Here is a 17522-nt window from a genome sequence, read left to right as displayed (position 1 = left end):
CGTTTTCAACCGTCTAAAAACCCTTTCGCGTTCGCGGATACATGAAAGCTATAATAATGCTTATAAATAAATTCCTTACCCGTCGATAAAGACCGTTTTATGGGCGCAACATAGTTTTGCCGTTCAGTGAATCTAGCAAAAGCTGTTTGATTATTGGCCACCCAAAAGGCGTCAATACGCAAAGGAATTACCTTTCGTCACGCTACGTGTGCTTAGTTGGTTGTTTGCACCGAAAACGGTTTTTTTGTTTGTTGTACTTCTTCTACATGGCTCGTGCGACGGTCGGAAAATGGTGCTTCGATAATGGTGACCACAAATCTATGCCACGAAACCGCACATGCCAGAGTCAAGCTCCTTTACCTTGTCTTTTTTCCCCTTCGTTGTACATCCTGCTCGGAAGTGAAACATGAGTTATGGCGCGCTGTTGGAATGTGTTTTGCGTTCTGCCACCTTAAACTCCACCCAGGAGTCAGGAGTACCAAGAAACATACGGCAGTCGTCTATGGGTACAAAAGGAAAAAATAATTCCGCACTGACCCGCACCGGGAACGATTTTGCTTTTGGGGGTAGAACATTGCTGGAAAAACTACCACCAAAACAGTAATAACGATGAACCGCGTGCGAAAGTGCAGGAAGGAAGTAACTACTTTCCCCCTTTTGTGTCCCTCTTCTAGTTTTGGGCATTGGTTTTGGTTTCAAGTGGTGATCAAATTGAATCACAACCTACCCCCCAGAAAACCACCCTTTTCGGCTACATTTATTTTCCTTTTCCTGTCTTTCACCACAAAAAAGAACGGAACGCCGATAAGGGGAATGCAATACAAGAGTTCTTCACGCTCATAAGCGTTGTCCTGCTACCAAATTTCCGCCAATAAATTATGTTCTCGTCTATACCGAAGATCCCCTACCCCTCCGAGAAATAAAAGCCCCGATAGTTCATCTACTAGCAAATAATGATAAAGGAGGGAAATGATGACACTTTGGAAGAGTTCGTACTTACCCATAGGCAGCTAGGGTAGGGTCGTACGGATAGTATCCCGTCGTAGGCTGCAATCCGGCGGAAGTCCACGCTGTCATATCACTTGTTGGCCCACTGTCCTTCAATGCATAGGGATTGCTCTGTAAAGTGGAAAGAAGGAAAAAAAGAAAACGCGATGATAAACAAAAGCTTCCAAAAAGATGTTGAAACGTGCCATGATATGAAGGGCTCAATTATTGTATTCGGCTCGGGTTAATTCCTGAAGTTGCAATTTTACAAACTTGCTAATCAAAACAAGCGTACAACAGGAAAACATAAGTAAATTGAATAGAAACCTTTGCACGAATGTAAACGAACCATAGCTTTTTTAAGTATACGTGTCTCTCGTGTTGTACGAGTGCAGATTACGATCGACGGCCATTATCAAGCATTCGGAGTGAGGGGTGCGGCGAGGGTGAGTGACGCTTCCTGCCACATTCCTACCGCACTTTCCTCGCCCGTCTTTCATCTAGGGACTCGAATTAGCCCGAACAAAACAAAACAATTAACACTTTTATGATTTTATTATTGTTTTGCCAAGTGCAGTTCTCGTTTATGCACTGGGGAGGTTGTACGTTTATGGTGCTGATTTCATTTCTTCTTCCAACCTTTTGTTGAAACTCCCATTCCGGTGGAAGTGCTGCAAATAAATGCAGCATGCAGCAAGTGTGCAAAAGTTCGCTTAAGAACAACGACACAACGCGAATGCTTGTTTGTCGTTGCTCCCTTTTTTGCACTCCGAGCTTTTTTTATGATTAACAAATATACTCATCTCATGGTGTTTATTTTTGCCACCACTCCCTGGTGCGTCCCTTAAAACTGGGGGCGAGTTTTCCCTTTTTTATGATTTCATACGTTTCAGATTATCTGTTTTTCTTTCTTTCTCTGGACGCTTCGAAGCAGTAAACCATCAAGTGTATGCTTGAAAAAAATATAAAAACCAGACTTGCATCATTGTAGAATGCCAACGATGGGTTGAACTTCGTATCATCACAATGATCTTTCTCTCTCTTTCTTTCTCGCTCTCTTAACGCTAATTATCGAAATGAAGAGATGGATCAGTGTAAACAATCCACAAGCAAACCGGGGAATCATTCCGCCAGCCCTACCATATGAGGGGCGACAATCCACTTGAAGCGTAAAACAATAAACGTAACGAAACACGGCTGCCTTAACCAGCGTGAAGACAAAAACCCAGCAACAGCAGCAACAACCAAAAGTGCACAAAACAAACTGTTAAAACACACATAAACGGTTCAAACGGCTTACGAGGGGCAGGTTGGGTGTCTGCATGTGTTTTTGAAACTTTTCTGACCGACTTCAATCGGTCGAAATAAAAATAAAAAAAACACAACCATCGGAAAAATGGGTTTCCTCCCGGAACTTGCTAGTCTCTGGCATCCCTCCACCTCCAGCCAGCCAAAAAGGCACACGAGCTACAAGGTTTCACGTATATTTTGTTTTAATAGCCGCATAACAGTTGAAAACGAGTGCTCTTAATTATAACATTTTTATTTAAAAACAAAATATGTTTTGCGCATAAAATTATAAGCACCTTCGTTCCTGCTTTTTTTCTCTTGTTACACCGTACCTACTCGACCGTATCCGTGGGTCGTGGCTGGATTGTTGTAAAATTCCTTATTCCGGAACGATGAGGAGAAGGGTTGAGAAGTGTGTAGAGATATGTGAGTGTGAAACACTTGTTTGCACAGTTCCATTTGCTTCATTTAAATTGAGATCGTTTTGTTTAGATAGAGAAGATAAAAATTATAGCAAGTCTTTTTATTGTAATAAAAATGTTGGGGATAATATTTCAAACATAATTTTCTTTTAATTCTAAAAATATTTTTAAAATAAAAAAAAATGTAACTGTTTTATAGCAGTTTGCAGTAAACAATCCGAAACCCCAGTATCACTTACAACACAATCGGCGTAAGCTAAACGATCGTTACAACTTGATCCCACCATCAAACATCAAACAATAGTTTACGATAATGACTGTTACCATCGTGTTCGAGAACGAGAACGATCGATTGTGTGTTTGTAGTTGAGTGAAGAAAAAAAAATTACAGCCAAACGGCAAATGCAGTTCGGTGTGCATTGTTACCGATGCTGCCCGGCACAGTAATGTCGTACGACATTTTTTATGTTTCAATTAAAAGCCACCGAAATGCCATCAAGGTGATACGAAGGTATCCTTTTACAAGCTATAAAACCAACAATAAAAGGGTATTAAAAGAGAATGGCGTCACAACCTGGGGCCAACCCGCTTCATCGCTCATCGGGAGCTCCTTTGTGTGCTCCGACGTTGTTTAATGCGGAGGTACCTTTTGTTGCTATCCTTATCCTTCTTCCGCGGGTGGAAAATGTTGATACGCTTTCCCCTTACTGGCTTACAGCGCAATAGAAATAACGCCACTTGTTTCGATACAGCATTCCTTCGGGTCTATTCCCAACTTCCGCGCGCGTTTTCCAATTTTTCCAACCATTCAATCAGCATAATGTGCCACTCTTCATTTCACGCACGATCCCTCAAACGGACCCGCAACTCCGTTCGCGCGTTATGTGCGCACGCATTTCGCATGCGGTTTTGGGTCGCGTCCAGCCGTGTTTCTCCGTATGTTTTATGGCCGATGGTGAAACTCGTTTGTTTACTTTGCCTCATCGGCTCCACCGGATCGGTAGTGGCTGCGGTGCCACCAGTTCATCAACGCGATATTGAGTTGTGCTGTTGGCTTAATATTTCTTTGCACAACACATTGCAACGGCCGTACGGCCGTGCGAACCCAGGGACCGAAGCAGTTTTATTTCTCTCTTTTTTATTATTTATCACACATTATTATGATTATTAGCAATACATTTATTTCTTTTCTCCCCCATTTTCAACCTTCTTGCACGAATGCCAAACGGGGGGGTTTTGATGCACTTGAAGAAAGAGAGAGAGAAGAAAAGAAGAAATAATACCAGTAGCTAAAGAAGGCAATCCATTTATCAGCTCCGGCTAACAAATGGACCATCTTCTCCGGACTTCATGTGCTCTGCTCCGTTCTACGCACTGGGAAGAGAGAAAAAAACGAGGGAAGCTGGTAGATAAATCGAGCTGATTTCGGACGCCATCCACCTTGGATGGTTGGTGTCTCGTTTCACCATGCACGATTGAAGTGGACATATTTAACGTGTTTATGATAAGCAGCATAGATTGATCCCGTTTGCTTCGCCTCGGAGGGACTGGTGCATCTAAAGATGGTTGGTTTCTGTTTCAAATCGGAGTTTATATTTTTTTCTCCTTGCACCTTGCATCCATTCATACAGCGCACAGTGGTTCTGGATAAAAGGCGGCCATGCCATACAATTGTTTTTTTTTTGAATAAAAATTAAGAGTTGAGTTAAATTTTTGATTAAGTTTAGATGGACAATAATATTAATCACTTCTAAGGTCGATTCAAATGTCAGCCAATAGGTAGGTAGCCTCTATAAAATAAATAGAAAAAACTTCGAAGTCTGGATAATGGCTGTTGAATGTCCAGAATTCCATCATAAAAGAATTAATATTTGTTCACACAATTTCTTTCAAATCAACTCAAAATTAATTCTTACCAATCACAAATTTTTATTAAATAAAATAAATGAACAAAGAGTTTAGTATACGAGTTGGGCTTTGTGTTGGGCTTTAAGAAATCTATTATAAGAACCTTGTGCACAAGAAAAGATGGAGACATGTTCAAATGTTTCTGTCTGTTGTTGACTGTTGTTGTTCGAATGAATATAAGTGTATGGCTTGCAGATAAAAGTTTTGAGTAAAGATACAATAGAAAATTCAATTTAAGTACTAAGAACTTCCCAAATACAGGAAGTAACAGCAAGAAGAGCTATTGAGATCTCCAAACTCAAAACTTTTCTAGAATTCTTTGTAAAAATTGTAGTATTGAATCGAGAAAAAGCATAAAAAAGATCTCTTCAAATATATTTTATGAAAGCAGACGGAAAACCCTTCCCAATAAAATGTTATGGAAATATTAAATATTAATACTTCTAGTATATCAAAATTTATTTCTTCAATTTTGAAAATTTGATAAAAAAAATTTATTAAAAAGTTTACCTTTTGCAAGTTAATCGATGTTAATCGAATTTATTTTATAGAGTTTCACTAATTAACTATGCTTCTTTCTTTATATCTACTTGGCTTTCAGGTGTAAAAAATGTTCAACCCTAACAGTACGCATCGTGGACCCTCGTGCAGCCGTCGTCTTCCTTGGCAAGTCTTCAGGTGGGTATAACAAGCAAATAGCAGACGGTCCGATATTGCCGTTGCTTTCCGTTCATAATTAATAAATGTATATCGCTCGCGAAACGAACTGCCACCAAAAGCTGGATCCGTTTTGCACTAAACAAACAAGAATCGTCCACCGCGGGCATCCCGCTCAGACATTCGTGGCAGGCAAACAACCAGTCAACCAGACACGGTCAAAAGTGGCATTCCGTCGATAAAAATTAAGTTATTAATTCCTGCGGAGTGTATTTCGTTTGCCCCGTTTTCATCCCCCGTTTTCCCTCACCCTTCACCAACCGTTTCCCACGCTCCTTGGCACCAGTTTTGCTGAAGCGGTACCCCAGCACTATTTCGAACAATTCCCAACGGGTTAGGACATGAAGAGTGGAAGTGGGAACGATCACATCGACGTTGATGGAAAAATTACTCTTTAACGCATCGCACATCATATGCGTGGCTGATGTGTTCTGTTATTTTTTTTTAATGGGAATTGATGCGTGTGCATGTTCGGGTTGTGCGTTTCTTGGTTGCATTTTTTTCTCACCCAATAGCTCACTCGCTCGCTCACTCACTCACTCACAGTGATCGGTTTGATCATGTTCAAAGCACACTACTAAGTACGGTATTCGGTTATTCGGACCGTTTAACCCGTGGAGCAGGTGCTAATGAAAGGAAATCGCCATGTACGGGTGTAAGACGCCGCGCTACAACCCCAAGCAGGCGTTCCTTAGGCGCCTCCCGGACATCTTCCCCCTGCCCCACCAAAACAAACCCTTTTTTGTTCTTTGTTCGCCTCACCGCACAAGAACAACTCTATACGCGATGGCTGTTTTAGGAACCGATGCGCCTATTCTCAACCTCAATCATAAATAATGTACAAGAGCTGTTTTCTTTATGTGTTCGAGGGTTGCGGGGTTTTTCCTCGTTTTTGTTGTGTGCCGTTTTCCCTGATCTTGTTTATTTATTAAGGTTAAAATTTGTAATGCAAGTTTGCATTAATCTAATAAGCCATCGTTTCGGAGCAGTTCAGGGGCAGCGGGTTTCGCCGCTACGGACCATATCAATTGCTAATCGTCACATCAGTGTTAGTTTCACCAAATGCGATGCGACAGTAGTTTGAGTGATGATAATGCAATCATAACGCTTATGGGGAGGAAAACTTCATATTCGGTGATTAACATGAAGGAAAACTTTTCTTATCATTGCTGAAAATGTCCAGCTTTTGCCTTAAGTGCCTTTGTAAATCACTATGGAATGAATTTTTTTTAAAATCCTTTCGATCGTTTCTATCCAAAACTCAAAAAACAACTCAATTCCCGAAAGATGCAGTCGTCTGTACGTCCCGATGATACGACCAGGTCTCAAAGGGGGAACGAAAAAGTGCAAAAAAGCACACACACACACCCAGACAACATTGGACTGACAAAAACTTTCCGCATAAATCAGGTGATAAAAGCGAAATTGTACAACTCCGTGCTTAAATCCTTTTAATTTAACCACCATAATCCTGCTCGACATTCATTGAATTGCATATTTTAAGAAATTAAACCCCACTTCCAACCCTGTCGTCGCTGAATATAACGCGTTACGCTGTACGTTCCAGGCCACCAGTGTTGGACCACATAAAACGGATTAGAATGGTTTTGCGTTGAAGTTTTTTTTGGTACGATTTAGAATTGACACGTAACGGACGTTCTGTCGTATTTTTCTGTGCCGCATTTTTATGTTTTGGCAAAAACGGCTAACAAGTGATGAAATGTTTTATGTATATTTTGCATATTTTATTTTAGTTCGATTTTTTCTAATAATTGAAATAGAAGAAGAATAGATTTAGGTGATTTTTATATTGATCAAAATCAATTATAAGCCCGGATGGGAAAAAGCTAAAGTTCGCTCAATAAATATTTCCTTCCTTCTTTTACCGCGCAAAAAAACCTTTTTGCAATGCTTCCTTTTTCTAGCGCAACGTCGCAGGCCGTGCGTAACGCTCAGGTGGATTGTTAAAATGGGCAGATAAAGATTATTAGCACACCAGTGCGACAAACGGTGCGTTCCGGCTACGAACGTTCGAAACAGGGCCTTGGAAAAAGATGTGGCAAGTGGCTAGCACACAATAAAATAAAATCCTAGTTAACGAAAAGAGGAAGAGAAATACTAACAAACCAAAAAAAAAAACCGGTCAAAGCTACGGATAAACGGCTACCGAACACGCTCGCCAAGGTGCGCACCTGGGGGTGCCCTGTTGATGGTGACACTAAATAACGGTAGCAACATCGAGCTGAGAGACAGAGCGCGGTGCGTGTAAAGCGCGGAACAAACGATTCAATGGGGTTTGAGGGAGGAGGAGGTAAGCAGAGGGAGAGGGTTAGGAAAAGGGAGGAAAAACAAAATCACCTACCCACTGAATTATGATGATAGTAACGGAATTTATGTTGTGTTAATGACAATATCAGAGTGACATTAAATATGCGGCAATGTATTAGCCTTTTCCGTAAAGCTCTACTGTTTTGCTGGAAAGTTTATTGGCTGGTGTTGAAAATTCATGGAGTCTCACTCACTCTCTCTATCTCTCTTTTTCTCCTTTTCTCTCTCTCTCTTTCTATCTATGAATCTATTTCTCCCTTCCGTTCTTTATCGTTTTATCATCTAGCTTTTCACTACATTTTCCACCACTACAAAATACGTCCCGGGGAGCCGATTTGTGCGCAACGAAATAAAAAAAACACAAACTGTAACATAAAAGAAAAGATATGGTGTGCAAAAAACCACACTACAATACGCAGTGCACGGCCACGGCAGGGAAGCAAGCTAGCAAAAAAAATAAAAACCTCGCAATGGTAAAGAAAAACTCCACACCGACGACGGCGAGTGTTGAAAAGATTAGTTTTACAACTTGATCAAAGACAGTCGACGACGAACCACGTGGAATTGTTTTGTGCGACCGATACATGTGGTTGCACTGCACTGCAAGTTAATTAGAGTGCCGCAAAACCGCTTTCCCCTGTTAACTCTTTTGTAAGGAGTTTATTTTTTAAGTATAGCAAAAAATAAGACCAAAAGGAAATCATTATAAACAAGACAAGGAAAAGAAAATTTGTTACTCATTTGCAGCTGCCATCTCAATGGTGACGCACCGGAGACGGTGTTGGTTCAAAAAGTCTTTGACTGTTTGATTGATGACCGCTGCATCTGCAAACCGAAGGCCATCGGGCCAAGGATATTATAGTTTTGTTTGTATTTCCATTTCCCGTATGCAAAAATTGTCATCCATGTGACCGTATGTCGTCGCGGTCCCTTATCGTTACGTTATCGTAATTACATGTACGTGCAATGGAAGCATAGCATAAGTCAATACGTTGGCTGGATGCAGCCATCACGCTCTGACCCTTGTGGTGTAAGGAAACAAAAGACTATAAGCGGCATCAAGCGACGAACCCGAGCGCAAAGCGGTTTGGCGTTATTCTTTTCGGTAAGGAGTGTTTGTCGGTTTTTGAATTTTTTTCCATTTTGTCCTGTGTCTCGCAGCTTGTAATGAGTACTTTAATGATAATTAGATTCACCCTTCGCTTTTGAAACGTTCACTTCAAAGTGAAACTGATGTTAGGATTTATGGTGTCCAGGGTTTTCACTTGCAAGTTAATGAAACATTCTGTCGTTTCCTTGCGGTAAAGAATTCAAACGTACTTCGTGTTAAACAGATCGTAAATCTATTATAAAAATATTTCGTAAATAAAACTGTAACAATTTCTTTACTTTAAAAAGAATGTGTCAGTATCAGCTTTTGCATACATATTTAACAATTTGCAATAATTATTTTTTCCCAACTTGATATCTCGATCATTCTCAACCAACACGTTCAGTGGCTCGTGACGCCTCTCAACGGTTGAGTCTTGTTAGTGATTTAAAATCGTTCCATACGTCACGGAGCAACTCTAGCAGCAGCAGCCGCTCCGATCCCACATGCTCCGTATCCGATGATCCTTCGCGGACCGTCATCACGCGCAGCTAACAAACGAAACAATGCCATTGCCAATTTGTAGGGCTTGTCAAAATAAATAAAGCTAACCTAGCTAACCCACAAAACGGCGCGATCCACCGTGCACGATCGTTCACGTGCGTTTTCCGGTTTTATGTTTATTTTATTATTGTTCGCGATCGCGATCGGTCATGTGCGTTTTAATGCGCCTAAAGAGTAAATTGTTTGCCCGTTCGTTTCGTTTTTTTTCTTTTGTGGTTCAAAACTTGGGAACCACTGAATTGGGAAAATGTTGCACAGTAAATTCAGACACAAGTCAAAGTGGCAATTTATGGCCAACGGATTTCACGCATCTCCGCATGTGAAGATAAATATAATATGAAAGCTGTAATACAAAGACAACGTTGTGTACAGTCGCACAAACGACGGACGGGTGCAACGCGTTGTCCTGTGCCACCGGAACATAAGTTCAGACAGTGTGGATCGGTAAGGTACGACCGAACTGCTAAGTGCAACGGGCAAGCAGCAATGGTGCAGCATACGGTGCAAAGTAGTGTTCGATCACAACTAACCTTCATCACCGTGCTATTGAGGGTGGCTTTTGTGGAATCCGTTTTTGCAGCAGCAGCAGCAGCAGCAGCAGCGACAGAAGCGAACGTAAGGGATGGTTTTGGATTGACCCTATCCTTTATCGCCACTGGAAAATCATCGAACATCGAGTCGAAACCGTCAACGTGGTAATTTTTCTTCAAACGATTTTCGTCCATTTCCAGTCACTTTCCGCACGACGCCGCTTGAGAAGGTTCGTACAGGAAATTGCTCGCAAACGTTCGAAGTGGCGAAACCATTCACACTGCTTCACTGCGGTTGTGCTGCTGGCAAAACGTGCGGAGTGTAAATCTCATCGAAACGAGTTGACCACTCCATTCATAAATATGCTTCGACACAGATTTAGATACCACGAAATCGACAAACCACCCTTCGAATGCAGAACGATGCTGTTTCACTGCTGCTTACTGCTGCCATCTTACTGGTAGAAGGATAGTGACCATGATGCAATGTCCACCGTTTTTTTTTTGCTTTTATATAACAAGTTAGAACGAATTAAGTTTTTTTTTGTTAAAAATATAAAATTATAAAATTTTAGTTTTTTGACAAAAATTATTGGGGTTTTTTTAAACAAATATTGATTCCGTGAGAATCCTCTCAACACAGCGTCCTTTCATTATAATGCCCCATCCAACATTGTATTGTTGGACTGCTGTAAAATATTTAAATATAATTTCCACGCTTTCAATGCCAATTTCTGGCGGAATGTGACAATTCCATGGACGTGCGCACACACCACCAGCACATGATCGAAAGAATCGTTGCATATTTGCGAAAACCGACAAAATAATACGACAGAGAAACGAATGCCAGGAAACCGTGGTGTCCGTAGCTCCCGCTGCTTTCTATGGAGCTGTCATGGTGCAACTGGATGCAGCAAAATCTTCTTTAAAACAAAAATCCCAAAATCCCGTCTTCGATCGTCGTTCTTCGGATCGGTGGTAAAAGAAGGCTTCGTCCATTCGGCGTCTGGGTGGAGAGAGAAGGCAGCAACCGCTGGTGAAGATTACAAATACGATTTCTATACATTTTATATTGCCGGATTCACACAATCGGTGTGAACTATCTGAATTGGACTGTTACGATTCTCGTCCACCGTGGATGAAACGATGTGGATGACTTTGGGGGGAAGGTTGTTGCAGAATGTCCCATCCGTATCGATGAAATGGGCGACGACACCACTTTTGCATTCGATCGTGAGCGCGTGAAGCATGGCTAACAATGGGGACACACACAAACACACACCACTGTCTAGGAAAGGGCAATCCTGGGGCACAGCATTCGGTGGACGGTTTTCCGGGAATTTTCGGCAAAAAAAACATCTTCAGCACACCTTTCCGTGGCTGGGCGAGAGCGTGTTTGTTGGAATCCGCTTTGCCCAGCCACCCGACGGGAATGCGAACTTGGGGAGCAACTTGGGGTGAAGATTAATTTACATTCCCTTTCTGCTGGGTAAGGAGATCCAAAACAAAAAAAAAAGGTTACCCCAACAAAGAATTGCTTTGACACTTTGAGACGGTGGTTTGTGGAATTTGTTGAGATAAAGGACATTGGGTATTTGCTATTCGCGGTATTGCTTCAAGCTGGACCTTGGGTTTTGGATCTTCAGACTGGTTGGGAAGCGTTATCCGAATGGAAGCTCATTATTAATCCTAATAACAGATCGGTGTAATGGGCTTGGCAAGGAATTTAAATCGGCCGATACAGTGCGGTGGTAATTAGTTGTTCGGTAATCGTGATGCACATCTAACAATTTCATGTTTGGTGGATTTATGGTTCTGAACAATGTAAATGTGATTGTTGGAGAATATCCTCAATATCATCTGATAAATTGAAAAAAAAGATAAGCTAGTAAATTTAGCAAAATTATGTCTCCTTGAATGCAAAAACTTGATTTAGTTTTCTGTTTATAAACAAGGAAAAAATCCATTTCCTGACCCACCTTGTATTTCCAATTCACTTAAATCACATTTTAATTACACCCCGTTACAGTTTCAATGCCAAATTTGCATCCATCCAAACGACCACGATAAGTAAAATTAGGATCAGTTGTTGCTAAGGCGTTTGTTTGTTAAAAAAACGAAGCATAAGAAAGATCTCTTAACATGATTCGCTCGGTTGACTTCAATTGAGATGCAAATTAAGATTAATTTTATGTGCCTTTATCGTTCACCCCACCTCCCCCTAAAATCCCATCCACTGGTGTTTACGGCCTTGCTGTTAAATAGCCATTGCAATGAGGATTCTTACGTACTGGTTAGGCGAACCGCAACCAAGTTCGGTTGCCTTTTCGGTATTTAGCTGATGATGTATATTTTTATCTCGAGCTTCACGAAAGGTTTGATGGGCTTGTTGTTTAGCGGAGGTTTTTTTTTTATTTTCCATCCCACAAAAACGACAAGGAAATTAATTGCCTTTAGAATTCAACGAAATAAAAAACGAAAAAAGGGAAAACAACCTCAAAAGCACTTCGCCAGCGATAACACATTTTACTTTAAAGCTTCAGGTTCGTTTGCTTCTTGTAGGTGGGCTTTCCGTCGATTGGTGACGACGACCCGGGTCGATAAAAATGGATCGTGAAGATAGGGAAAGGTTTTCTTTTTTTGAGTTTGTCTTCTGCACGTGCTACGTGCACCCAGCGAAACGCATTGGAACCCTATACTAACTGTACCCGAAACCTGTGTACGGGAAGACAGGAGGATATGGCTTTAATTGGGGCTACCAATTCATCGTCCATACATATATTTTTCGGTAGGACCTCTGTCTCTCTTTCTTGACCGAATCATTGCCACCTATGTGTGTGGGTGGTACCCGTTTTGTCGGATCACTGCGTCCAAACCGGACCACCGGATGAGGAATGGATGAAAACCGGCGACCTGCACGTGCCCTGCACTCCGTAAACTTCACACACCCAAAAAAACGGAAATAAAAACCGGAGGCAAACCACAGTCTGCCGGTGAAAAACAAAAACACATCCCCTGGGTGGCCCCGAACGGCTCTTTCACCGGGGAACCGAACTTGGAATATTAAAATTTCGAACCATCATTATTACACCTCGTTATGGGGACCGTAGCTTTTCCTTTCCGCGGTGTCGGTGAGCACAACACCATCAATAAAATTCCTTAATGATTCCCTTTTTTTCCCCCGAGATAGAGACACCGACACCGTACCACCGAAATTGTCAGTTCTCGCAACTCCCGATGCGGGACTCTCTTCCCAGTGTTAGACGATCGATTTCGTTTGTCACACGCACACTCTTTCACGGTCGCTGCACGTCTATAAATACTCGATCAGTACGGTCTCGAACCAAGAGCACCGCAGATCGCTGAACTGAGAAAAAAAGAAGGTGATGACAGGTTGAGTTGCCCCAGGAAATACAGTGCGCGCGCGAGAACTCCACCGATCGAACGTCCGGGAATCGCCGGGACATTGAGATGGGATGAATTTTAAATGAGTCGTTCACATATCGTCCAGCACAGGGACCGGAAAGTCATCCCGTCGACGTGAACGATATATGCAAAAAAAAAGAAAAGCAAAAGCATTCACCAGCCAGATCAGAATAAATCTAACCGAAGCGGAAGGTGAAGAATAAAAATCAACACAACAAAAACATCGGAAACATTTGCCACCCCGATGACGATCGACTTTTGCGCGATCGTACAACAGCAGGCACACGACGGGTTCCGTAAGTAAATTTGAAATTAGATAAAATGAAACTGTCAATTAATTTTATTCTCAGCAAATAAATTTCATTCCAATCGCTAACCGCTTCTTTGTCCGCACCGTCGATCCTACGTTCAGGTGGTTTCATTGTTCTGGTTCCATCGCGCAAGCGTGCGGTGCTCGAGTGCAGGGAAGCAAACCGAAAACCGAGACCTTCGAGTTTGACCCCTTTTTTGGGGGATATCCCTTCGCGAAGGAACGTCGGTTTTGGTGGTCCGGGTCGAATAATTAAGCAAAATTGTTTTCGTTCTTGTACGGCTACGGTGCCCGTTCGCTTAATCTTGGTGTGTCTTTTGTGTGTGTGTTTTTTTGTTCCTCTTTTGCTACGCGCCTGCCATCCTTTTCGCGACGTCTTCCATTCTTTTTCAATACCGACCTGTATGTGTGTCTCTGTTTGCAGTTTTCTCGCCCTTCTCTAAAAGTATTTTTCTTTTTAGTTTTTAATTCCTTAATTTTTCTCTCATTAAAACCATTCGCCCATGTGGCTGTGACTGTGTACATCTGCACATGAGCGTGTGTATGGTAAAGTGTGCACAAATGGATATGGTAAATCCGCGGCATTGCCATCGACCATATCCATTCTCGTTCGTCGTTGGTGGGTGTTAAAAATGGGTTTTCTTTTCAACCGCAAAAAAAAAACGATAACTGTGGCCGTGTCGGTCAGAATTGGTAGATTAGATCGCGAATCAGATTCGGAGCAGTGCGAGTTTGCGCAAAGCATGTGGAATGCTTTTCTGTTCATTCCTTTTTTATTTGCTGATGGTGCGCAAAAGTATGCGCAATAAAAATTAATTTAAATCACGACTACGGACAAACACACATTTGCCATAGGATTAACCGAGCAGGTAATTGATTCTGATTTGAACAATATTTTTCTGCTGTCGTTTTGAATTGCCTATTTTCGTGCGGCACCTGCAACAAATTGTTTAATTTATTTTTCAAAATAATTTACAATCGAATGCAATTTGCTATGCGATCTTTTTATATCGATTATCTGGGCAATTGTGGATTAGGCGTGGGCCTTAGTAATCGATTTTCACGGATATTCGGTTCTATAGATTCTTCAGATGGCCATATTGGAATTCCGTTTATTAGTGCTCATTGGAACTCTACCTTTTCCAGATAAGTAATCAACACGAAAAAAGCTTATCTGCTTTTCTGGTCTGATAGCATTAGTATATTTAATTTACTAATGGTCTGAGTGACATAAGTAGTAAAGGTTAATTTTTTTTAAAGTTTTGAGGTTTTATTTTGCTAAGTGATTTTTTATCACAACGGAAGTATGTTTTTGAATATTTTTTTTCTTTTGCTACAAGTAATTGTTTTATATTATTTTAAAAAATTATACCGAAAGCATTGACTTCGAAGCTGTTAAGGGAAATTTTCACTAAAGGGAAGATTTTTAAAGAGGAAAGTCTATTTAGAATTTGTAACACAACTTGAGCACTATGCTGTAATGGTCTGCCTGTTACAAACATTTCATGAACGTCTTTATAATATGCTAAAAATAGCTATCTTTTATGTTGATATGTATTGATATATTCAATTCCAACAAAAATAGTACCTTTCCAAGCTTTTTACCCCAAAACACTCCCCATTACTACAGCTTGCATGATGTATGGACCTAGAAAGAAAGTACGGAAATAAAATACTCTTGTCGAGAGTGATGTTTGTGTCAAATAGTATTCATTCGCAATTTCGCAAGTTTTCTCAAAAAAAAAAACAACAAGCAATGAATACGAAACACCTGGAATTGCAAAATCACCAAGAACCTGAAACATTCCGAACCCGAAGTCCCGGAACCGACCGTTCTTCAAACTCTTTCGCATCGATTGATTTCCGCTGTTTGCTGTCAAGATATGTCATGGCACTCTTCACCATTTCATGCGTGTCGCGTGGCCACCACCATCCACAACCGTGGCACGGTTCTCCCCTGTATGACGATCGTTGACGGCGTCTGTAACGATAGCGTAGATAACGCTATGTTTCAAGTTAAGCCGAAAGAAGGCAACAAAAAATGTCACGAACAATATTGAATGGTTGCAATCGAGATTCAGCGAAAGGAAAACGGGGAACACATTCGGTCGATAACGGATGAAACACACACGATACAAAAAAGAAAGAGGGAAAAGAAACGGTGCGCAACGGTGGTAAATCAAAGTAAATGCAAACGGGGTCAAAATTGATTGCCTTTCTCTGTTAGTACTCCGTTGTCCTGGAACATTCCAAGGGGGTGAGCCCTTTTCGGTTGGAAACGCTTGTCGATCGTCTCTTTGCGTCCCGTGCCCACGAGGTGTTCTATGTTTGGCTTATTATTAATACACATATCGTGCACAAAGCGAAAAAAGGCACTCTTACGCATTCGTGTGCGTTTCTTTGGGAGTTTTTTTCCCGATTTATCTCATTAGTGACACAATTTCCGCGAGCACTAACAAACCATGTGGCAAAAGGCGACTATTTGTACAGTGCGAAGGGACCGATGTGGTGACACATTAGAACGGAAAGGTGTTTATCGGGTACCGACCGCCTAACCAGCCCACCAATAAGGTTTGGAAAGGAAATGAGTTCTACTCACTACCCGCGCCCTTAAACTCGTGCTATCATGCCAACAACCGATAACAATCTTTTCTCGTCCGAAACGTTTCAGCACAAAACGATATTCGTGTTTGGAGATAATTATGAAACCGACGATAATCACTGCTTTTTCGTCTCATTGGCATTTTAGGCACTTTTTGGGACTGGTTGTGGCAAATTGCCATACACGAATTGTTCCGAAATGTGAGGACCTTTACCACCTAAAAATATTAAATGTCCACCCTTTTTTTTGTTTCACAAACCACTCTGCTCTGCTAAGTATGCTTGATATAGAACTTTCTTCGGGTTTTCCATTGCGAGTAAAAAAACGGGTAAAATAATTAGTTAATTGCTTATCTATTGACGAAACGGTGCTGAAGTATCCTAACGATATCTTCCACCTACGGTTATTGATTAGGGGAGGGAAAAATAAAAATCAATTCCATGCTCTCCTTCCATCAAAGCCAATCATTTCCAATGATTGACTGACAAAGTTTGTTTCTTCCTCTTCTTGCTTCTATTCTCTATTTTTTCTGAATGTTCGATCAACGATAAGCTTTTCGAAAAACGCTTTTCTCCGATATATCCGTAACCGATACCTGTATGTCACGATTGGAATAATGATATCCAACACGCAGCAGGAGAAAATGCAACACAAAAAAACCCCCCGTCCGAACCGTAATCGTTAAGAACCCCTCGAAAAAGTTGTTCCTTCTATTTGAACCATTTAATGGTTACAATTATTTGCTTCATTTGTAGGCCGCTTTTGAGGTTGTGTGTGTGTGAGAGAGAAAAAAAGCGTTTCAAATCGGTTTTCTGTTTGGCCATCACGGACGAACGGACGAACGGTCGACACTCGGGTCAACATTAAACTCATTAGCTCACCGGTTGCGGGGGGCATGTCTGGGGACAAATTTTCTGTTCTCGTACTAACAAGTGTACAGCAAATGGAGAAAGCACTCACCCCTCCTCAAAAAGAAAAAAGGGACATTCTCTCACTCTCTGTCCACTCTTCCACTAAGTCACGTAAGCTTCTTCGAAATCACCTCAAAACTCTGCTAGGCTGTTGCGCTAATGCGATAATGGTTTGTTAAATCAGTCCGTCTGACATCGTATCGATTTGAGGGACTTTTGTTTTTGGTGGCCATTTCGTTCACCAGTCTAACGTCAGTTTAAGTGATTGAACTCCGTTTTCACTTACGGCGATGGCTTCTCGCCCGCGACGTCAGTACCGTTGGCGTTAATCCTGATAAGTAAACTTCTTTTTTCCTCTACAAGAATTCGTCCACTCTGCTAGCTACATTCCGGAGCATGCTAGGCGATATGATGCGAGTATGAAATTGAACACCAAT

The 17522-nt window shown here is 41.5% G+C and overlaps 1 protein-coding gene across 2 annotated transcripts in view; it reads right to left on the bottom strand.

Annotated features, from left to right (window-relative positions):
• The window catches only part of LOC125770836 (homeobox protein araucan-like), a 112844-nt gene that overhangs the window by 41545 nt on the left and 53777 nt on the right, over positions 1 to 17522 (bottom strand). For both annotated transcript variants that reach the window (XM_049440847.1, XM_049440848.1), the window contains exon 3: positions 1001 to 1119. In XM_049440847.1, the coding sequence (XP_049296804.1) occupies positions 1001 to 1119 (119 nt within the window). The remainder of the gene's footprint in view (positions 1 to 1000; positions 1120 to 17522) is intronic.

The sequence above is a fragment of the Anopheles funestus genome, chromosome 3RL, assembly GCF_943734845.2.
Source record: "Anopheles funestus chromosome 3RL, idAnoFuneDA-416_04, whole genome shotgun sequence".
In the NCBI taxonomy this organism is placed as follows: domain Eukaryota; kingdom Metazoa; phylum Arthropoda; class Insecta; order Diptera; family Culicidae; genus Anopheles; species Anopheles funestus.
This window is presented reverse-complemented; position numbering and strand designations above follow the sequence as displayed.